The sequence below is a fragment of the Pelodiscus sinensis genome, chromosome 4 (genome assembly GCF_049634645.1).
Source record: "Pelodiscus sinensis isolate JC-2024 chromosome 4, ASM4963464v1, whole genome shotgun sequence".
NCBI classification, from domain to species: Eukaryota; Metazoa; Chordata; order Testudines; family Trionychidae; genus Pelodiscus; species Pelodiscus sinensis.
The window spans coordinates 128,213,409-128,235,006 of NC_134714.1; the positions used below are offsets into that span (position 1 = coordinate 128,213,409).

Consider the following 21,598-nt stretch of genomic DNA (forward strand, 5'->3'; position numbering starts at 1 on the left):
CATAAATTATTCAGGTACACTTCTTGGCAGACTAAGGGCCTGGGTCTTGGGGATAGGGGTCTGTCTCACCCTTGATTCCCCCACCCACAGGAAGATGAGCAAGGGTATGTCTACACTGCCACCCTAGTTCGAACTAGGGTGGCTAATGTAGGCATTCGAAGTTGCAAATGAAGCCCGGGATTTAAATATCCCGGGCTTCATTTGCATCTTGCCGGGCGCCGCCATTTTTAAATCCCCGTTAGTGCAGACTCCGTGCCCGCGGCACAGAGTAGGTAGTTCGAATTAGGCTCTCTAATTCGAACTACCGATACACCTCGTTCGAGAGCCTAATTCGTAGAGAGCCTAATTCGAACTACCTACTCCGTGCCGCGTGTAGTTCGAACTAGGGTGGCAGTGTAGACATACCCCAAGGGCCCTGGGTCCACACAAGCTGTGCATGCTCTGAGAGAAAGTACTGTACAGGCCCTCACACTCCATGGTACACCACTGCCCAACATCTTCCAGCAGCTGTTAATTTGTCTCCAAAGCAAAACCAGCCTGTTATTTGCTTCGCTAGCTCTCTCCTTTCCGGCTCCTTTTCTGCCTTCTGTTGGGCCAGAGCTGGAATAGCCAGGGGCTGCAGGCTGAGACTGAGGGGCACCAGCAAAGCTGGGGCGAGGGGCAAGACTGGGATATTGGGACTGTGGGTTGGGGTTGAGGGACGTCAGCAGAGCTAGTGGGGGAAGCCCAGGGCTGGGCGAGCAGGTGGCTCTGAGGCAGGGCTGTCATGGGACACGGGTACAGGTTGCGAGTGAGAGGCACCGGCTGGGGTGAGATGGGGGGGAGCGCATGGCTGGGAGGGGGCGGAGGTTGGGTTGGAAGTGAGAGACATCAGCAGAGCTGCAGGGGGAAGGATGAGAGCGGAGATGAAATGCACAGAGAGCAGCTTCCTGTCTGGATTCATGGAATGCATTAAAGACCTCACCCCACCCCCCACCACACACACCAGAGACTCGGACTGGTAATGGATGGGCTAGGAAGCCCCACCTTTCCTTGATGGCATCATTGCAAGGGGGGAGGGGAAGAGTTTATTAAAGGGGTCCTTTGGCTCCAGGCTGCCCAGAGTAGCTGCAGGGCACAGGAAGACTCCATTCCCGCTGCCCATCTTAAAGGGACAGCCTTTCCAATTAGCGCTGGGCATCCATTGCCCCTGGGGCGCCCCTTGCCCCCTAGTATCGAGTCTGCTCTGGGCTGGCGGGCCCTGCCCCTGATGCCCATGCTCTCCTCCGGCATGAACTGCGTGGCCGATTTCTTCACCTATGAGACCACCAAGTCGGTGGTGGTCAAGAGCTGGACCGTTGGTGTGATCAACCGGGTTGTGCAGCTGCTCATCATCTCGTACTTCATCGGGTGAGTGCCCGCCTGGCCAGGGGCCCCTCCCTGGCACCTCCACGGCCAGTCCCACTGTCTCCTGGGCCTTGTTGCCTGGGGGAACGAGGGGGTGAGACCCAGAGGACCAGGAGCGTTGCTCTCCGCAGGGGTGGGATCTTTAACGAGCCCCACTTCTGGAGCAAGAAGGCTGAGGGATGAGCCAACTTGCCGTTGGCACAGAATCCCTCCCAGGGCCTGTTGGGACCCCGACTCAGCCCTGCATGTGGCTTGCAGAGGGACTGGGGTGCATTGTCATTCGGATGCCCAACAGCAAGGGGCTCCCTGTTGCCCCCTTCCTTGATGCTGTGTGAGTGTGGCTGTGCTGGGAGGCCTCCTCCTTCCTGCCTTTCAGGTGCAGAAACCCAGAGTGACAGACTGGCTTTGGAGAAGCCTTTGTTGCAGGATTGTACAGACCGTACATCCGACAACATCCGTCCCCACCCCTCAGCTTCCCGGGGGAGAGGGCTAACACTGCTGCTGGATTGGGTGTCAGAGCAGGGCTGCTGTGTGTGCGCTGAAGGGTGGGGGAATGGGACTGAGAGGAGGGGGTTGTCTGAGTGGGGGGGGGGGGCATTGAGCCTGCAGTGCTGTGAGGGGGGGGCAGAGGGTTGATAGACATGATAGAGCAGAGGGGGGAGGATCTGTGAGGGTGGGGCTCTTCCTCCACAGTCAATGAAGGGAATTAACCTGCATCCCTCCCACAAAAGGGATGCTGGAACACAAACAGTGTGGGGCTGCCGAACCCCCTCCTCCTCCTACACCCCCAGCGACTACCCCTTCCCCTGGTGACATCCATGCAACCCTCTCTCCTTCCCTCCCCTGTCCTGGTGACCCCCTTGGCACTTTCGAAAGTGGGACTTGCACTCCTCAATCACTTAGCTGCTTTGGGCTATTTGATCCTAAAGCCCTTTGATTTCCAGTGCGATTCTGGGCCAGCTTTTCAACAGCTTGTCCCTCCTTTCCAGGCCCCACACCCAGCGATGCAGATGTCCACAGGACCTGGCAGTTGGCCCTGAGTTCTCGTTAGCAATCGCGCAGAACCGGCAGCTGTCACGTGCTTTGGCAATTTGGCTCCCAATCATGTGCTGTTGGGGACTGCAAAAAAAAATCCAACTTGGTACTCTTTTGAAAATCTGCCTCTCAGGCTTCCGAGTCATGGGACATTGGCTCCTCCTGCCCCGCGGCACTTCTGGACAATCTACCAAAGCAGTGAAGGCGGGGTGGGTGTGTGACAGCTGCAAAGAAGACTCCGTGGGGTGCCGCTAGGTGGCACAAGATGTTCAGGAAGGAGAATTGTGTGTGGCGTTTACATCCCAGGTTGGCTCTGAGCCCACTCGGCTCCCTTGATATTTTAAAGGGCCGTTTTAACATTCGCTGCCGCTTTGCAGAACGAAGTGTCATTTCAGTAACTGGGGTTATGCCCCCCAAAGTGGCATCGACAACCCCAGGCACTGGAAAATGCTGAATCCACCTGCACCCCAAATCAGGCAACAATCTTATAACATTCCTTTGCCTCTGGTTCCTGAGCCAATAGGGACATGGCATGGGTATTTTGTTATCACCTTCTTGGTAACCCACGGGGCTAGACACTTGCAATCAGTTTCTGTTGATGAACACTGATGAAGCCACATCTGGAGTATTGCATCCAGTTCTGGGGCCCCTACTACAGAAAGGATGTGGACGCATTCGAGAAAGTCCAGTGGAGGGCAACCAAAATGATTAGGGGGCTGGAACATGTGATTATGACGAGAGGCTGAGGGATTTGGGCTTATGTAGTCTACAGAAGAGAAGAGCGAGGGGGGATTTGATAGCAGCCTTCAACTACCTGAAGGGGGGTTCCAAAGAGGATGGAGAGAGACTGTTCTTGGTGTAGAATAGTAATAGAAATGTAGCCGTGTTAGTCTGGGCTTGCTGAAACAAAAGACAGGACTATGCAGCACTTTAAAGACTAACAAGATGGTTTATTAGATGATAGTTTTTTTCATATGGTTGATAGATTTCCATTCCAAATGGCTAAATGTAGTGCCTTGCATGTAGAATAGTAATAGAGATGTAGCCATGTTAGTCTTTAAAGTACTGCATAGTCCTGTCTTTTGTTCTCAGTGGTGATAGGTGACAGAAGGAGGAGTGATGGTGTCAGGTTGCAGGGGGGTGGTCTAGGTTGGATATTAGGAAAACTATTTCACCAGGAGGGTGGTGAAGCACTGGGATGGGTTCCCTAGGGAGGGGGTGGAATCTCCATCCCTAGAGGTTTTAGGTCCCAGGTTGACAAAGCCCTGGCTGGGATGATTGAGTTGGGGTTGGTCCTGCTTTGGACAGGGGGCTGGACTTGATGACTTCCTGAGGTCTCTTCCAGCCCTAGGATTCTATGACCTCCCAGGGGTTCTGCTGGCTGTGCACCAGCGGCTGAACGGGGATGCAATCCCGCAGCAAAGCACGTGGGTACACAGGCCAGCGGGGGAGCAGTGCAGTGTGGAATGGCAGCAGGAAGGTGGTCAGGCACGGGACAGCCCTTTCAAAAAGGGAGCTGCATCCACCCGCACCAGAATTCTGGAAGAACTCAGCCGGAAAGAGCAGGCCCGTTCCCACAACGGATTGAAGACTGCAGCACGAGACAGCGGATCGTTAGAAACTGGGTGGGTGCGTGCGTGGACTCGCTGCAGTTGAGGCAGAAAGAACCCAAAGTGAAGTACAAAAGCATTCCCACTTCAAGCTTTCAGGCTGTCACTCTACCCTGTGATTTCAGGAGCTGGGGCACTAGCAACATCTGGAAAGGACTGCAATGAAATCCAAGAGTTGGGGACAATGCAACGGGACCTTCGCCGCTTCCTCTCACGTCTGAGTCCCAGGTTGCTGAGATGGGGGGTAGTTCCCCCAAACTGCCCCTCTGGGGAGCGGCTAATGTGGGTCTCTGTCCCTCTCTCCTCCCAGCTGGGTGTTTCTCCATGAGAAGGCGTACCAGGTGCGGGACACCTCTATTGAGTCCTCCGTGGTGACCAAGGTCAAGGGCTTTGGCAAATACACCAACCGAGTCATGGACACGGCAGACTACGTTACGCCCCCGCAGGTAATGCGCCCCGGCAGAGGGGCAGCGCTGGGGGAGTGGTTACAAGTAGGCAGGACTGCGGCACAGTGCTCCGGGAGCTAAGGATGGCAAAAAGAGCTGGAGGGACTTGATTATGACTGCTGTTCTTCATGTTACGGTAGTGTCCAGAGCTTCCAGCTAAGATCAGGGCGTGGTCATGCTGGACACCACCCAGACACACAGACAGGCCCTGCCCCAGCTGGGATCAGGGCCCCATGGGGCCAGGCACTGCGCAGACACACACAGAGACAGGCCTGGTCCTGTGGGGTTAATAATGCTTGGTCCAGTCTTGTCTAGTTAGGTCTTTGGGGCAGGGGCGCTCTCTATTAATCTGTGCAGCGCCTGACACAGAGGGTACCCCAGTCTTGATTGACACTACAGTGATGCAATGGTCCCGGCTGTCGGCCTCTAAGCTTGACTTCAAAGAACTGTATCCCTGATACCTGCTTTATTCAATTAAACGACCTGCTGTCAGCCCATATTTGTGCTCCAGAGTTCAGAGAACGCCCCCAGGAGACCTCTCCCAGAATCACGGCAGCCCTGGCTGCCCCTACCTCGAGAGGATGAGGACTCTAGATAAGAACAGGGAGCAATCTGTGGGTGGCATAGCAGAGGACGGGGTTGAAAGGAGAAGGCAGCAGCTTTATGAATATAGAGGGGGAGACACACAGGGACCCATGGACTGGAAACATTTTGTTCCTTGCTCTCATCACAATCATAAAGCAAAATATTTGATCAGTCCTAAGAACAGCGCAAGACATGGTACATTAAAGATACCATTTTCCTGAGTCATCAGCAGCTTTCCTGTGTCCCCTTTATGAGCTGTGGGCACAAATACATGGGGTTCAGGATAAACAAACCAGCCTGGACATCGCATTGTAGCTAATGCTCCTTCCCCCAGCTTCAAACAGGGACGTACACATGCGGTGCTTGGCAATTCCCAGAGCAGGGTAAATTAAGAAGATGGAGGATTCAGAACTAGAACTGAGTGAAAATATCTGGAGGGAGATATCCAGTTCAATAGGAACTCAGCGTGATTTTGTTGTTGAATTGGAGGGGGGAAGGAGGGAGAGGGCAAAAACTGATCTCACCACTAGGTCATGCTCTTCCTGGAGAAACCACAAGTGGTCAGAACAAGGCGCTTTCTTCCTTTAGTGGCTGCATGAGGTAAAGCCTGTAATAGCAGAGAGACAAGGTGGATGAGGTAGTATCATTTAACAAACCAACTTCTGCGGGTGGAAGAGCCAAGCTTTCAAGCTGCACAAAGGTTGTCTTTAGGTCGGTTAGCTGAGGGAGGAAGGGCTCATGTTTTTCAGTCGACAGGTCCTCTGGGAGTCAAATGAAATGCTGTTTACACTGCTCATTTCTAATCCCCTGCTTTGGGGTGGTTTTCTCCTTTGTGGCATGTTTTGAAAAAAAACGGGGCACATTTTAATTCAAAATAGCAAAGGGAAAAACAATAGAAAACATTTTGAAATGAAACATTTTTACTTTTGGGGGATGGGGGGGTGGAATTGTTTTTGTAATCCAAATTCACGAGTCATTTTGGATCACTGAAAAAATGCAGTTTTCAATGAAGAATCTGTCTTAAAAAATAAATTCTCCCAGCTCTATGGGCAGGGCCAAGTGCCAGGTTCGAATCAAGAGGCTTTGATTTAAGAGATTTGCTAGCTGAAAAAATTCCATTAACACTTGTTTGATGGAAATGGATTTTTCAGCTAGATGCATTTTTTTAAAAGGTGCCAGCTTTCCTCAGAAAAATTGGATTTTGTCATTGAAAAGACCAAGCATCCAAAACTCAAAAAAAAAAAAAAATCATTCTTGAATGAATGCATTTCCATGCCTCGTGGGAATTGTAGTTCATTTGCTTCTTGTCCTTGTTGTTCTGTATGGGTTGGTCTCCCTGGCCAGACTACATTTCCCATGAATGGTCAGGAGTTTTCCTAACACACTCACCTTCCCTCACCGAGAGGAGAATGTTGCAATGCATCATAGGAGATGTAGTCCAACTAAGGCTTGGAGAGGAGACAGGGAGCATGCGGTGCCTGAACTACAACTCCCATGAGGACCATAGTGGCTTTCCAAATAGAAATGTTTTTATTTTTGGCTTGTTGCTAACAATTCAAAATTTCCTGTGGAAATAAAGGGCATTCCAGACCTGCTCTTTGTAGGAGAAGGAGCCCATTGACACGAGCAAAGGATCTGGCCCAGAGAGTGTGGATCAGGGCCATGAATCCTTCCCGATAGGATCACAGTTGAGTCCTGGCAGGCTGGTGAGGTTGCCAGTCACAGAGAAGGTCGCTACCATTCAGTCACCCACATTTGAGTGAGCCCCAGGGAGCTGCAGCAAGGGGCTCTGGCTTCATGCTGAGAGGCAGGGCCCAGCGGGGGCTGCCCAAACCCCTCCTCAGTGTCCCTGCGCCCCAGCCTCACCTACTAACCTGCTGCAACTCTCTCATACTAGGGCTTTATTTCGAAATAACCCCCCTTAGGTCGAATTAATAAGCGGAGCGTCCACACTGCCACGCCCATTAGTTCGAAATAACGGGCCGCTTATTTCAAAATCTGCACTCCTGCTTTCCTGGAGGAATAATGCTAATTTTGAAATGGTTATTTCGAAATGGCGTTAGTGCGCGCGCTCTGGTGCGGCTATTTCGAAAAAACTACTCCCCAGAGTAATTCAAAGGAATTATTCCCCAGTGCTTCCGGGGCTGTAAGTCGACGTAGTGTGTCCACATTAACAGAGCCTGCCCTGGACTAATTTTGAGACTCCCCCGTAGTGGGGACACGCTATTTCGATTTTGCTATTTCGAGGGATATCCAATTGATGTTAGTTATTTCGAAATAGTTTCCTAGTGTAGATGTGCTCTGAGAAAGGCAGCCGTGGGCATGCAGGAGGCACTTGTTTCTTGACTTCACACCTGGTGTGAAGGGCGACCCCTGCAGGATGCATAGCGAAGACAGCCTCCACTTGGGATGACTGGCTGCTGGGCTGATTTGGAAGGCGAACTGACCTCCGGCTGTCACTGCCCCACCTTGTGCTTCCATTTTCAAAGGCATCAGGGCCTTTTTAGAAATGGGGGGGGGGGGGCAACTCCAGAATACTCCTTTCCCTCCCTGCAGCAGAAATCCAGCCGCCTTCTCTTCTGGCGCCACAGCAGCCCCTGGTGGGCAAAAGGTGTAACTGCAGCGCATCCCAGAGAGAGTCTACCGTAAAATCTCGAGTATAATGCGCACCTATGTATAATGCGCACCTGCCTTTTAAACGTCAGAATTCTTGAACTAAACTCTTATCGATAATGCGCACCCCCATTATACTTGCAATTTTATGGTTTATATAGGAAGGAAGGGGCTTGCACCTGCCGCTGCGCCCCTGGGCACAGCCTGAAGGAGCACCGGGCAGACAGCGAGCTAGGGCCACTGAAGCTTGGAGGTGCAGCCAGCTCCTCGCCTTGTCCGGGAGCCTGGCGGGGCTGCGGCCCCCACACCGCGCTGCCGCGGGAAAGTTTCTGTGCAGAGGGGAGGGGGAGTTTGTTGTCCCACAACACGCGCGTTTCTTTTGTTAAAAGAGGGAGGGGCATGCCCCCCGCCCCCGCCATCACCCCAGCTCAGTGCCGACAAGGGTGGAAGTGAATAAAGCGGGAGGGAGCTCAGTGTGTCATTTTTCAGTGCAGGATTCTGCCTGGGGCTGGGCAGACTCAAAAGGCGCTCACGGCACCGTCGCTCAAATTATCCCTGCGCTGAGGTCGACCCTACATTGCTGATTGCCCCGCTGCTGGGCAACACCAGAGTCAGTGAAAGGGCATGCGTGCTTGAGATCCCTGGTTCAATCCCTGCTCACGTCCTGCGGTTAATTGTTTGTGGCATGCAGGCAGAGCTGTTAGATTAAAATATCCTGGCTGGCAGGCAATGGGGTTTTTATTTCTGAGCATTCAGACTCTTAACATACTAGTTCTGAAGGCAGAGAGAGCCAAAGCAGGCTGCTCCCTGGCACAGCTCCCCCTTACTCGAAGCTGGCTCTCTGCAAACTGATGCCAATCGCATGCCAGGCCGGGAAATCCTCAGAGAATTTGAAGGGATCACTCCCCATGTATGCCCCAGCTTCTGACTGTTTCACTCATTCTGTCTCTTCTCCGTGCCTTTCACTCCCCTGCCTCCCCATCCCCATGCGCGTCTGGCCCGGTCCCACCTCTGCAGGGGACGTCCGTCTTCGTGATCATCACCAAGCAGATTGTCACGGAGAACCAAGTCCAAGGCTTTTGCCCTGAGGTAAGCAGGTGAGGAGCGAGGGGGAATGGTAGGAGGGCCTGGGACCGGGCAGGGGGCTTGGTCTCCCCCAGCGGAAAGTGAAGCAATTCTCCAAAGAGATTCCCTGGAGGCACCTGCTGGTGGGTATCCGGGGTCCCCCTTCCCTAATCAGAGCAGGGGCAGGGCAGAAGGAGAGCTCTATGTGCCTCCCTGTGCATCCCCAGGGCTCATTCCCTCCGCCTGGCTCCCCCTTGCTCTCCTTTTCCAGAGCGAAGCCAAGTACAGCTGTGTGTCTGACAGCGACTGCCAGAGGCCTGTCCCTACCACCGGAGGTGGTAAGTGCCCACCGGGAGGTCCCCCATCCAGCGGGAGGGGTGGGATGGGGCCTAGCATGTGGGGACGGGGGGGGGGGAGGGCTCGGTGAGGGGAGGAGAGTGGAAGACACAGGGATGGATGGATGGATGGATGGATGGATGGATGGATGGATGGATGGGAGGGTTGGTGTATTGATGTGTGGCGCAGGCTGAACCTGCCCCGTCCAGATGTAAAAGCAGGAGCTCCCGGGGCACCACCTAAAGGCCTGGCCGGCTAGCTGGGAGGAGGTTGCTGCTCTCACCTCTGCAGGATCTGGGCTCTGTGGGGGAGGCAGCAGGAAGCGTGTGGGGCACAGGAGCAGAGTGGAGGGGCGGGGATTAGAGTGGGGCTTTTGGTGCTACTAAATGGGGGGAGGCGCTTCCATCCGCAGGGATCCTGACGGGCCGGTGTGTGAACTACAGCAGGAGCCTGCGGACCTGTGAGATCCAGGGCTGGTGCCCAGCCGAGGTGGACACTGTCCAGGCGTAAGCTGGGCTCTCCAGGGCAGACCCCTTTGGGGAGGTGTGGGGAGCCTCTCACATCCTCAGCGCTCAGCATGGGGGGCAGGGAGGGCTCTGCTGCATACGCTCTGCCCTGCAGGGACATGGACATGGGGGGGCACTTTGGTTATTCTGTGCTGCCCAGGGCCCACATAGGGGACAAGCCAGGATGTACTGTGCTGTGGCTCTGCTCTGCCCCACACGGCCCATAATGGGTAGACTGGGGCCATGGTCGTTGGCTACTCTGCCCCCTAGGACCCATAGGGGGCGGGTTGGGGCTGTGGCCAGTGGCATTGCGCTGTAGCTGTGCTCTGCCCCACAGGGCCCATAGGGGGCGGATTGGGGCTGTGGCCAGTGGCACTGCGCTGTGGCTGTGCTCTGCCCCACAGGGCCCATAGGGGGCGGTCTGGGGCTGTAGCCAGTGGCACTGCGCTGTGGCTGTGCTCTGCCCCACAGGGCCCATAGGGGGTGGTCTGGGGCTGTGGCCAGTGGCACTGCGCTGTGGCTGTGCTCTACCCCACAGGGCCCATAGGGGGCGGTCTGGGGCTGTGGCCAGTGGCACTGCGCTGTGGCTGTGCTCTACCCCACAGGGCCCATAGGGGGTGGTCTGGGGCTGTGGCCAGTGGCACTGCGCTGTGTCTGTGCTCTGCCCCACAGGGCCCATAGGGGGCGGTCTGGGGCTGTGGCCAGTGGCACTGCGCTGTGGCTGTGCTCTGCCCCACAGGGCCCATAGGGGGCGGTCTGGGGCTGTAGCCAGTGGCACTGCGCTGTGGCTGTGCTCTGCCCCACAGGGCCCATAGGGGGTGGTCTGGGGCTGTGGCCAGTGGCACTGCGCTGTGGCTGTGCTCTACCCCACAGGGCCCATAGGGGGCGGTCTGGGGCTGTGGCCAGTGGCACTGCGCTGTGGCTGTGTTCTGCCCCACAGGGCCCATAGGGGGCGGATTGGGGCTGTGGCCAGTGGCACTGTGCTGTGGCTGTGTTCTGCCCCACAGGGCCCATAGGGGGCGGATTGGGGCTGTGGCCAGTGGCACTGTGCTGTGGCTGTGCTCTGCCCCACAGGGCCCATAGGGGGCGGTCTGGGGCTGTGGCCAGTGGCACTGTGCTGTGGCTGTGTTCTGCCCCACAGGGCCCATAGGGGGCGGTCTGGGGCTGTGGCCAGTGGCACTGTGCTGTGGCTGTGCTCTACCCCACAGGGCCCATAGGGGGTGGTCTGGGGCTGTGGCCAGTGGCACTGCGCTGTGTCTGTGCTCTGCCCCACAGGGCCCATAGGGGGCGGTCTGGGGCTGTGGCCAGTGGCACTGCGCTGTGGCTGTGCTCTACCCCACAGGGCCCATAGGGGGTGGTCTGGGGCTGTGGCCAGTGGCACTGCGCTGTGGCTGTGCTCTGCCCCACAGGGCCCATAGGGGGCGGTCTGGGGCTGTGGCCAGTGGCACTGCGCTGTGTCTGTGCTCTGCCCCACAAGGCCCATAGGGGTCTTTGTCTCCTTAGTCACCCTGCGCTCGCCTAGTGCCATCTGCTGTCCCTGCGCCCTGGCCATGCAGCCTGACTGAATTATTCTCAGTCCCAGCAGCTCCTGGCGCTCCCCGGTGGTGCAAGGCCCTGCACCGACGCCCTGCAGCCAAAGGGCTGGAAACCCCAGCAGCAGATAAATAGCCAGGAGCGGAGGGGGGGGATGCAGCCACCCAGGCAGGCCCCAGTCTCCTGCCTGAGTCCCATGCGGGTGCTTCCCCCCATAGGCCCATCATGCTGGAGGCAGAGAATTTCACCCTCTTCATTAAGAACAGCATCCGCTTCCCACTCTTCGACTTCGAGAAGTGAGTTTTGGGGCGTGGGCCCCACACACTGGGCAGACCACACTGCACAATGGCTGCTCCCCCAGGCCCATGGGGGCAGATTGGCCAGGTGGATCTGCCCAATGGCTGTTCTCTGCTTCCGGTGGCCCTAGAGGGTGGAGCGGGGACATGGCCAGGTGGGTGGGGGTTGCGGCCAGGATTCAGGTTGGGGTGAGAAGCTATGGAAGGGGGTTAGGGTTGGGAGTAGCTTCTGGGTTTACGGATAGGGCTGGGGTTCGGCGTGGCTTTCCCCACGGGACCCCTGTGCGTTTCCCTCCCTCCTAGAGGTAACCTGCTGCCCAACCTGACGGCCCAGGACATCCGGACGTGCCGCTTCCACCCGGTCACCCAGCCCTTCTGCCCCATCCTGCGCCTGGGCGACATCGTCCACTTCGCCGGCCAGGACTTCGCCAAGCTGGCTTCCACAGTGAGCATTGCCTCCCCCACGCAGCCAGGCCGGGGAGAGTGGCCCATGGGAGCCAGGCCCATCTCTGGGGGTCTGTGGGGACACCATTTGACACATCCGGAAACGGGAAAGCAGGGGATTCCGGGACCTTGGTCAGTCCCTTAGAATGGGGGAAGGGGTCCATCCAGGGACAGGCGTAGTGGCCCCTCTGTTCTGCCGCCTAATGCCCCATCTCTCTGCACAGGGGGGAATTCTGGGGATTAAGATCGGGTGGGTGTGCGACCTGGATCGCTCATGGGACCAGTGCGTGCCGAGTTACGCCTTCACCCGCCTCGACAGCGTCTCCGAGAAGAACAGCGTCTCTCCTGGCTACAACTTCAGGCAAGAGCAGCGTGTGCGTGCGCGCACACACACACAGGAAAAGCTGCAAGACACCCCTACCCCAGGGCTAACTCACTTCTGGGTCACGCTCCAGGAGCGCATTCCTCCTCTAGCATGGTCATGCAGACCCTTCCAGCTACGCACTGACACAGCACGCACCCCTGACTAGACACACACTGCCCTCCCCAGGCACACTGACACACCAGATACACTGACTGCACACAAAACACACACCGCCTTCCATGTGCACACTGACGACACACCAGATACACACTGCCTTCCATGTACACACTGACATACCAGATACACTCGCTGCACACATAATACACACTGTCTTCCATGTACACACTGACACAGCAGCTACACACACAGCACACACTGCCTTCCATGTATAAACTGACACACCAGATACACTCGCTGCACACATAACACACTGCCTTCCACCTACACACTGACACACCAGATACACCCAGCTACACACACAACGCACACTGCCTTCCACATACACACTAACACAACAGATACTCCCACTTATACACACACTACTGTTCAGCAACACACCGAATATGCTCAATTACACATTACTCTCTAGCAGCACCTGGCACAGTATTACCAGTGTGTCTTCTAAGTTACTCCCCTACACCTACATGCTCACACAGTTACTCACACCTCGCCTGCTGCACACACACCTCCCTTCATTCCAGACCCTTCCTTTCACGCACAGCGTGCTACACCCCACTCATGCACAGCCACCCCTCAGTGTGCACACCCAGCGGGCGGCAAGTCACAGCCTCTTTCCCTGTCCCCCAGGTATGCCAGGTACTACAGGCGGGAGAACGGCACTGAGTACCGGACCCTGATGAAGGCTTTTGGCATCCGTTTCGACGTGCTGGTCTACGGGAACGTACGTGCGGCCAGGCAGCCAGCAGGGTGGGGGAGCCAGCGCTGAAGCCTGAGGATGGGAAGGGAAGGGCCGTGGGGTGCAGGAGGAGTTGGCCGGGTGCGGTAATGCAAGGAGATGCGGTACCCCCTGGTGGCCATCTTTAATAAAGGAGGACAGGAGCCCCCAAGACTCAGGTGACCAGGAGATGGGAGGTTCCTGCACTAGGAAGGCAGGATAAGGGACCCACCAAAAGCAAGGGGAGGGGGGAAATGCAGAGCAGGTTACAACCGCCCTGTACAGCCCCACATGGTGTCCTAGGAGCAAACCTCCAACCCCCCAACTGCTAACTCCACTCTCTGTCCCCTCAGGCTGGGAAATTCAACATCATCCCAACCCTGATCAACACGGTGGCAGCCTTCACCTCCGTTGGGGTGGTGAGTGCAACTGTGTCTCCTGCTCCCCCGGGGCCAGGGTCAGCCAGCTCTGGGCTGCGGGGAAGAGGGAGGCCCTGGATAGAGCAAAGAATTGCCCATCTGGGGAGGCCTTCTGGCTGCTTCGCGGGGAGCCCTGATCCAAGGTCAAATCCAGGCTCGCTGGGGACTGCAGGGCCAAAGAGAATCCAAGGCACGGGGCGAGATCCCCGCGGTGGCACAGAGGGAATCCAGGATGGCGCCATGGCGATGGCACAGGAGGTGGTCCAGTCTCCACCCGGCAGCTGTGCTCCGTGGAGGCCTGTGTCCCCGGTAGTGGAAGCCGGACTCCCAAGAGAGGTTGCCGATGCCCCAGCACCCTGGACTCTGAATCTGCGAGCTTAGGCACCTACCCTCGGCCATGCTCTGACGGCAAAGGGCCGGGCTGGCTCATCAGGGTTTGCCTCCAACTCCTGCTCCCAGAGGCCTGCAGGTCCTGCCCTGCAGCCTTTGGCCCCCGTCAGGCCCAGGTGCCTGGGGACAGCCCCCCACCCAGAAGGGAAGGCCCTGCCCTCTGCTGAGCCTGCCTCCCCTCTGCAGGGCACTGTGCTGTGCGACATCATCCTCCTCAACTTCCTCAAGGGCGCAGAGCAGTACAAGGCGAAGAAGTTCGAAGAGGTGAGTCCCGGACTGGAGCCGCCCCAGGGGCTGCAGAGACTGGTGCAGCCAGCAGGGGGTGCTGCCGGGAGTGGGGTGGGAGCACCGGCTGTGGGGGGTGCTCTCAGTTACTCCAGTTCCAGCCTCTGCCTGCGGGGGGGGGGGGGAGGGGGGCTGTAGGGAGTGGGGCAGGCTATAGGACAGGGCTGGGCCGCATCCGGCCCATCGAGCAGTCCGTGGGCCGGATCAAAGTGCATCTGGCTGCCTTCTATTTATATCCTACTGCCTGTGCCACCGAATTTCCAGGCGGTGGCTCCGACAGCAGGATCCTGTTTAAAAGGCTCCCGCTCACAGCGCTACCGTAGCAGGGACCAGAGTCGCCAGCCCTCTCACGAGCGGCAGCAACCCAGGCAGCGCGGCCACAGTGCGGCCGGGAGCCACGAGCCCTTTGCGGGGATTTTAATTCCACGCCTCTGACCCCAGACAACCGGCTCTGTGCCCCCCCTGCAGGTGACGGACCTGACCCTGCGCCACAGCCCTGTGTACAGGAGCAGCCAGGGGCTGGGAGGCCGGAACGCCGAGAAACAATCCACCGACTCCGGGGCCTACTCCATCGGCCTCTAGCGCCCCGGCTCGGGGCAAGGGCCTCTTTTGTACTGTCCCCTCCTGGGAGCCTCTGCGTCTCCCACCCAGAGTCTCCCTCAGCGCAGAAATCTCTCCTCCCGCACGTCCTCCTGGGCGCACTGCCGCCTCCCTCCGGAAGCGTGTGCCCGTCCCTCCCCACCGTGCCTGGGCAGGGCCAGGAGCAGGCATGGAGGGCGGGGGCCAAGGGGCTGCTGCTGGTACCGGCACTGCTCATTTACCAGTAAGCCGGGCGCTGACCAAGAAATGGGCAGCCTGGGAGAGTGGGGGGGAGGATGCCTCAGGAGGGGGCGCTCTCTCTGGGTTTGGCTAGATGCTGACAGGGGGAGGGGTGTCTTGGGGACCAAGGGGGATTGGTTGCTTTGTCCTGGCCGGCGCGATCCTGCTAGGTCAGGGGGTGCTGAGAAGGCACTCTCCACATGGGGAGAGAAGGGGAGGGGTGGTCGTGGGGAGGGAAGGGGTGCTCTCCCCACCTTCACCCCATTTCCATCCTGGCCGGTCCCCAGATTCCGGGGGGGGGGGGGGGAATGTGGGCCTAGGTACATGCTATTCCCCACCTCCAGCGCTGACCCCGTTCTTCCAGGCCGAGGCTTTTTAATCAATAAAATTCACTTTCTCGTCAGTGTCCCTGTGGGCTGTGCTGAGGCAGGGGGGCAGATCTGGGCTCTCCCCCGGGCCTGCTGGGGAGAGGCCGGACACAGGAGTAGCATGGACACATAGGCGGTGCTTCCTGGCCTGTGTGGCTGGCGGAGCCATCATACCACAGCCTGGGGCAAACGGGGGCTCCCCTTGGGGGAAGTCAGCTTGCGAGCCCTCAGCTGCAGCAGAAGTTGGACCGGTGCCCGTGCAGCCCCCAGCTGTGTGAGCTAGTCGGGGCAGCCACACCTGGGTCCCTCCTTGGTCCAGCCAGGCTGCCACCCGCAGAATTCGGGCTCCCCAGCCACCGCCCTTCGCACCGTCATTCCCTCAGCAGGCTGCACCCTGTGCCCCAGAGCGGGGGAGTCATCCCCCAGCAGGGAACACGCCCCCCCACCTTCCCCTTTCCCCTGTGCCCTCGCCGAGCTGGGGACCTCCCCCCATGGACAGCGCCCCACTGGTCAGTGGGGAGGCCCCTGCCTGGCGCAGGGCAGCAGGGCGCAGACTCAGTGCCCGGAGGAATGCGTGTCAGAGGCGCGTTGGCAGAGCAGGGGTGGGGGTGCCCAGGGCTGGGCTTGCAGGGGCTGCGAGGTGGGACAGGGGCCAGTGGGCCGGGCACGAAGCTCCAGTGGGCATGGAAGAGGCAGGGCCCTGGGCGGAAGGGGGTTCGGGACGAGCCTCCCTGTCTTCTCCCAGCCACACCCCATCACCTGGGCTGACTGACATTCTGCGCCAGGCAGCCCCAGCTCCAGAGCCAGAGGGAGGCCGCGCAGAAACGGGGAGAGGGGGGAGCCAGGCCGCTGGCTGGGTAGAGGCTCAGCCCTGGCCTTGGAAGGAGCCACACGGGGCCGGGGTGAGGGAAGCGGTTTTATTGTGGGGAGTCCCAGGCCAGGCCTGAGCGCAGGGGGTGGGGCTGCCCCCAGGGAGCTGGGGCAGGGCTGGGACCTGCGGCACAGGGCGAGCCGGGTGCAGGGAGCAGGGGCACCCCCGGCAGGACGGAGCAGGGGGCCCAGGCCGGCACAGCAGGGAGGGCAGCAGGACCCCGGGGGGAAGAAACCCCTCAGGGAAAGCGTGAAGGGATCTCGCAGATAAAGGGCAGACGAGTCTCACAGCTGATGCTTCTCCAGTGACCCCCTGGCAGAGAGAGCAGGTTAGTGCCCGCTGGCCGGCACCTGGCACCCCCCAGCCCAGTTCCTCCTCCAGGGCCCCCCGAGCCCAGTTCCTTCCCCAGGGCCCCCCCCAGCCCAGTTCCTCCCACCGGACCCCCCCCCCAGCCCAGTTCCTCCTCCAGGGCCCCCCCCCCCAGCCCAGTTCCTCCCCCAGGGCTCCCCCAGCCCAGTTCCTCCCACCGGACCCCCCCCCCCCAGCCCCAGTTCCTCCCTCAGGGCCCCACCCAGCCCAGTTCCTTTTCCCAACCCCCAGAACTGCCTAGTCCCAGTTCCTCCCCCAGGGCCCTCCCCAATCCCAGTCCCCCCTCCACACACAAAATTTCCTTCACCCCAGTGGCCCCTCACCCGCACTGCAGAGGGCGACACACGTTGTCCCACGGCGGCTGGGGTTCCCGCTGGCCCAGTTGTCGTAGTTCCAGGAGCTTCCGTCCACCCACCTTCTACTGGGGCGTCCGCCCTGCACGGGGAGGGGCTGGCGTAGGATCCACAGGGCACCCCAGGCCCTTTCCCAAGCAGCCCAGGACACTGCGGAGCCAGGGCTAGAGCCAGGGGCTGTGGCTCAAGGGGGGGGGGGGGCAGGACCGACCAGCCCCAGGCACCTCGTGGACAGCCAAGCTCATTGGGCCCCTGAGCATGGGGGGGAGGTCAGGGACCAAACCCTGAACTGCCAGAGCCCCCAGCGCTGCCCCCCAGGGGCTGCCCGGAGCAGGGACCCGGCTGTGGGCTCGGAGGAGCTGTGGGGGATGGGTCATTTCCTATCCCCAGGGCATTTGGGGGCCTCTGGGGCAGACCCAGGTGGGCAGCAGGGCCTTACCGAGGAGGAGCTGATACCCCCGACCCACACCTGGCCCCGCTTGGACATTTGGAACAGCTTCCTGTTGATCTCTTCGGTGTGGATGGAGGCCAGGCAGCCACCGCGCTTTGTGCACGTTTTCTGTGGGGAGAGAGTGTGGGGGGTACCCAGTGACTGGCCCTCAGCCGCTGTCCCATGCAGCAGCTCCCACCCTTAGCCTCCAGCACCACACGCCAGCCACTGTCCCCCATTCTCCTGCGCCACACATCAGCTCCCACCCACAGCATCCAGCCCCACGTGCCAGCCCCTTTCTCCCATTCTCCAGCCCCAAGCACGACCTCCCACCCCCCGGCCTCCAGCCCCACGCGCCAGCCCCTGTCCCCCGCTTCTCCTGCCCCATGCACCAGCTCCCACCCACAGCCTCCAGCCCCACATGCCAGCCCCCGCCCATACACACCGTGAGCCAGCCCCTGGCACTATCCACACCCCCTGCACACAGCACTGCAGCCATGTGCCCTGGGCCAGCCACTGTCCCCAACCCCCTTTTCCATCCTCTGCCCTCTGCTCACCTTGGCCTCTTCAAACGTCTGGGGCTTGTTCTCCAGCTCGTAACGGGGGGGCTTTGCGCCTCTCACCTCGAAGCCCCGTTCTTCCCCCTGGCACGGCATCGACCCCACGGGCTCCTCCTCCAGAACGGAGCTGCCCTGCTCGTCCGATCTCTCCAGCTCCAGGGCCCTCTGGGCTGGGGGCAGAGAGAGGCCAATGGGCCCTTCCAGCCCCATGGGGCACCCCACATGCCCAACGGCCCCCTAGTGGCTGCGGGGACCAGCGGGTAAAACATCAGGTGCTGGGCCGCGTGCGCTGGGGCTGAGACAGACTTGGCTGGGGCCAGTGGGGGATGGGGACCCAGGTGCCAGGACAGAGCCAGGTTTGAGGTCAGGGGGCCCCAGGGACCAGCAGGGCTCAGGGAGACGTCTGGGGATGTACGGCCCATGCTCGGTCCATGGGGCCCATGCAGTAGCCTCCTCCAGGGGGTCCCCACTGGGGACAGTGGCCTATGGGTCAGGCTCCCCCCAAGGGCCGGGGGAGGGGCTCCACTTACAGAGAGGGCTCCCGGCCACGGCTCCCAGCAGGACGAGCACCAGAAACAGCCTCATCTCGGGCAGACCTGGGGGGAGACACCATGAGACAGACAACTCGACAGCTCCCCACGGACAGCCCCTCACTGCCCAGTGCCGGCCCCATGGAGTGCACACTGACCCCCAGCCTGGGCCCCCGTCCATCTCCCATGGAGCCCACACTGACCCCCCCAGCCTGAGCCCCCATCCAGCCCCTATGGAACCCACACTGACCCCCAGCCTGGGTCTCCCATCATCTCCCACAGAGCCCACACTGACCCCCAGCCTGGGCCCCCCATCATCTCCCACAGAGCCCACACTGACCCCCAGCCTGGGCCACCCTTCATCCCCCATGGAGCCCACACTGACCCCCAGCCTGGGCCCCCCTCCATCACCCATGGAGCCCACACTGACCCCTAGTCTGTGCCCCCACCACCCACCTCACCGAGACCAAACGGGAAAACCCCCCACCCCACCCTCCGCACCTCTCAGCTTTGACTTCCCCTCCAGCCGTCCCAAACCCTTAAACCGAGCTGGGGCAGGAAGCTGGGAGGGTGGGGAAAGAGCTGCTATCAGCTCCCAGACCCCACCCCCTATGGCTCACAGCACCCCCACCCTCAGCCTGGGCTCTGACCCATTGGCTGCTTCATGTTGCCCCCTAGTGGCCATAAAGGGGCACCTGACTCCCCATAGACCAGGGCTGGGAACCTTTTAGGGGCTGGGGGCCGCTGACCCCTCCCCTCACTGATGTGGCCCCCAGCTAAGGAGAAAGACACTCCCCGCGCTCCCCTCCCACACCAGAGCCTAGCGGGGCCCATCGCCCCCCTCTCCCCCGAAGTTACGGCCGATTGACACCAGCCGGGAAACTCCCCACTCGGGGGGCACCTTGGTCAGTGGGGCAGGCCCCTGCCTGGTGCTGGGCAGCAGGACACTGTGAGTCTGGCCTGGGGAGCTGTCAATCACTTGGCCCTGCTCACCCCTCTCTTCCCTCATCCCAGCCCCACTCTCAGGCTGCAGGTTCCCTGCAGATAAGCATCTCCCCGCCGGCCGGGCCGCTTTCACAAGGGGATTGACACAGTAACGGCCGCACTGGGACCCGATAACCTGGGGCTGTTACACCGCAGGGCCTGGCCACAGGGAACGGGGCAGCCCCCAGCGGGGCTAGTGCCAGCTCCCCCTGAGTTCCAGGGTCACGGTCCTCTCCCCTCCCCTGCTGGGTACTCCCTGGGGGGTGCCCCTCTGAGCCAGAGACACCCCCCCCCCACTGCCAGGGGCCTGTGCACTGTGGGGCTGGAGCGGGGCCCTGCCCTGCCTGCTGGGACCCAGGAGCCTGGAGGTGGGGGCCTGGCCAGAGCTGAGCCCTGGGGCTTCAATGGGCCTCTCGAAGTTCCCAGAGGGCCCCCACAACTGGCACTGACGCTCCCTGCAACTGCCCCCATGAGAATGTGGGGGGCCCTGTCTGCTCCTGCATCACGCTGGGCACCAGCCCTGCCCAGGGGTTCCCACCCCCCACCCCTGCGGAGCAGAGCGCAGCCTCTGCACAGAGACCCCAGCCCAGCATGGAAGACTCCCAGGGTAAGTCTACACTACAGAGTTAATTCGAACTAACAGCCGTTAGTTTGAATTAACTTTGATAGGCGCTACACAGGCAAACCGCTAGTTTGAACTTAATTCAAACTAGCGGAGCACTTAATTCGAACTAGGTAAACCTCATTCTACGAGGACTAACGCCTAGTTCGAATTAAGCAGTTTGGATTAAGGGCTGTGTAGCCACTTAATTCGAACTAGTGGGAGGCTAGCCCTCCCCAGCTTGCCCTGGTGGCCACTCTGGGCACAACCAGGGAAACTCTTCTGCCCCCCTCCCGGCCCCGGAGCCCTTAAAGGGGCACGGGCTGGCTACGGTGCCCGTGCCAGGTGCAAGCCTGCCAGCACCCAGCCAGCAAACCCTGCACCTGGCACGGGAGGAGCCAGCCACCCTCTGCCACCCAGCCCTCCGCCTCTTCCCGGGACCAGGCTGGCGGCTCCCAGGAGCCTGCCCAGGGCCGCAAGAGGCAGGCTTCCGCCTGGTCCAGTGCGGAGATCATGGACCTCATCAAGGTTTGGGGAGAAGCCTCTAACATTCACGATCTCTGCACTAGCCACAGGAATGCGGCCGTCTACAGCCGCATGGCTGACAGCCTGGCCGCCAGAGGCCACATGCGGACCCGGGAGCAGGTCCGCTGCAAAATAAAGGACCTGCTGCAGTCCTACTCCAGAGCCTGCCAGCGAGGGGCCGACCCAGAGACCTGCCCTCACTTTGAGGCCCTGGACCGCATCCTGGGGGCTCACACCGTCCATATCCCCTGGGTGGTGATCGACCCCAGGGCAGAGAGCCCTGTCCCTGATACGGAGGAGGAGGAGGATTATGCCGAGAGCCAGGAGCCTGCCTAGGACCCAGGACTCCCGAGGCACCCCACAGAGCACATCGACTGTGTCGTCCGAGGCCGAGGAGGGCTCTGCATGTGAGTGCCATCATGCTCCCCTTATGTGTACGGAGGAGGGTGGGGGAAGACGGAGCCCAGGGACCGTGCGCCTGGGCCTTGCCCACCATGGAGCAGCAGCTGGGTGTCATGCAGGGGCCCTGGCCATGCAGAGGGGGGCTGGGTTTCACCCACCATGTCCCCAGGGAGAACTGACCACTGCTCTTGTTTCACCACAGCTGCAGCATCTGGGGACTGCAGGGCGCACCACCCCGCCTGCAACAGCCACCCGCGCCCGGGCCAGCAGGTGCACCAGGAACCAGGAGGACTACCAGCGGCGGCACCTGGGTGAGGTTGGCAAGCAAGCGGGAAAGCTGAGAACCGGCTGTCCAGGGGGGTCCCTTTAAGCACGAGCCTCAGATAGCCTCAGACAGCAGCCACACAAAGCAACTACTGACCTGATGCCCTGCCAGAACTGGTTTCAGCTGCCCTTAAATATGCTAATTCGAACTAGTTTTTAAGTCTAGATGCGCTAATTCAAATTAGCTTAGTTTGAATTAACTAATTCGAACTAAGTTAGTTCGAATTAGCGCTGTAGTGTAGACATACCCCCAG

General features: G+C 59.9%; 2 protein-coding genes across 3 annotated transcripts; one reads left to right on the forward strand and one right to left on the reverse strand.

Moving 5' to 3' along the window:
* Nucleotides 1-1,028: 1,028 nt before the first annotated feature.
* P2RX3 (purinergic receptor P2X 3) lies at nucleotides 1,029-15,672 on the forward strand. 2 transcript variants are annotated; one of them, XM_075928587.1, is made up of 12 exons: nucleotides 1,029-1,389; nucleotides 4,342-4,477; nucleotides 8,693-8,764; nucleotides 9,012-9,078; nucleotides 9,489-9,582; nucleotides 11,334-11,411; nucleotides 11,715-11,856; nucleotides 12,080-12,216; nucleotides 13,027-13,120; nucleotides 13,468-13,533; nucleotides 14,110-14,187; nucleotides 14,677-15,671. In XM_075928587.1, the coding sequence occupies exons 1-12, from the start codon at nucleotides 1,250-1,252 to the stop codon at nucleotides 14,788-14,790; spliced, it is 1,218 nt and encodes a 405-aa protein (XP_075784702.1). In that variant the 5' UTR covers nucleotides 1,029-1,249; the 3' UTR covers nucleotides 14,791-15,671. The 2 variants fall into 2 exon arrangements, with proteins under 2 accessions (XP_075784702.1, XP_075784703.1); XM_075928588.1 differs by lacking the exon at nucleotides 13,468-13,533 and having other exon boundaries at nucleotides 14,677-15,672.
* A 601-nt stretch (nucleotides 15,673-16,273) lies between these two features.
* On the reverse strand, nucleotides 16,274-19,098 carry LOC102450545 (bone marrow proteoglycan). Its single transcript, XM_075926073.1, has 6 exons — nucleotides 19,010-19,098; nucleotides 18,509-18,574; nucleotides 17,976-18,148; nucleotides 17,428-17,547; nucleotides 16,959-17,070; nucleotides 16,274-16,578 (listed from the first exon to the last, which is right to left on the reverse strand). Exons 2-6 carry the CDS (start codon nucleotides 18,561-18,563, stop codon nucleotides 16,505-16,507), a joined length of 534 nt encoding a protein of 177 aa, XP_075782188.1. The 5' UTR covers nucleotides 18,564-18,574; nucleotides 19,010-19,098; the 3' UTR covers nucleotides 16,274-16,504.
* Nucleotides 19,099-21,598: the final 2,500 nt, after the last annotated feature.

Coding starts and splice junctions, on each gene's coding strand:
- P2RX3 (XM_075928587.1), top strand. CDS start 1,250: ATGCCCATGCTCTCCTCCGGCATGAACTGCGTGGCCGATTTCTTCACC. Junction 9,079..9,488: donor TGTCCCTACCACCGGAGGTG/GTAAGTGCCCAC, acceptor TTCCATCCGCAG/GGATCCTGACGGGCCGGTGT. Junction 13,534..14,109: donor CCTTCACCTCCGTTGGGGTG/GTGAGTGCAACT, acceptor TCCCCTCTGCAG/GGCACTGTGCTGTGCGACAT.
- LOC102450545 (XM_075926073.1), bottom strand. CDS start 18,563: ATGAGGCTGTTTCTGGTGCTCGTCCTGCTGGGAGCCGTGGCCGGGAGC. Junction 17,548..17,975: donor AGACGTTTGAAGAGGCCAAG/GTGAGCAGAGGG, acceptor CTCTCCCCACAG/AAAACGTGCACAAAGCGCGG. Junction 16,579..16,958: donor TGTCGCCCTCTGCAGTGCGG/GTGAGGGGCCAC, acceptor TCTCTCTGCCAG/GGGGTCACTGGAGAAGCATC.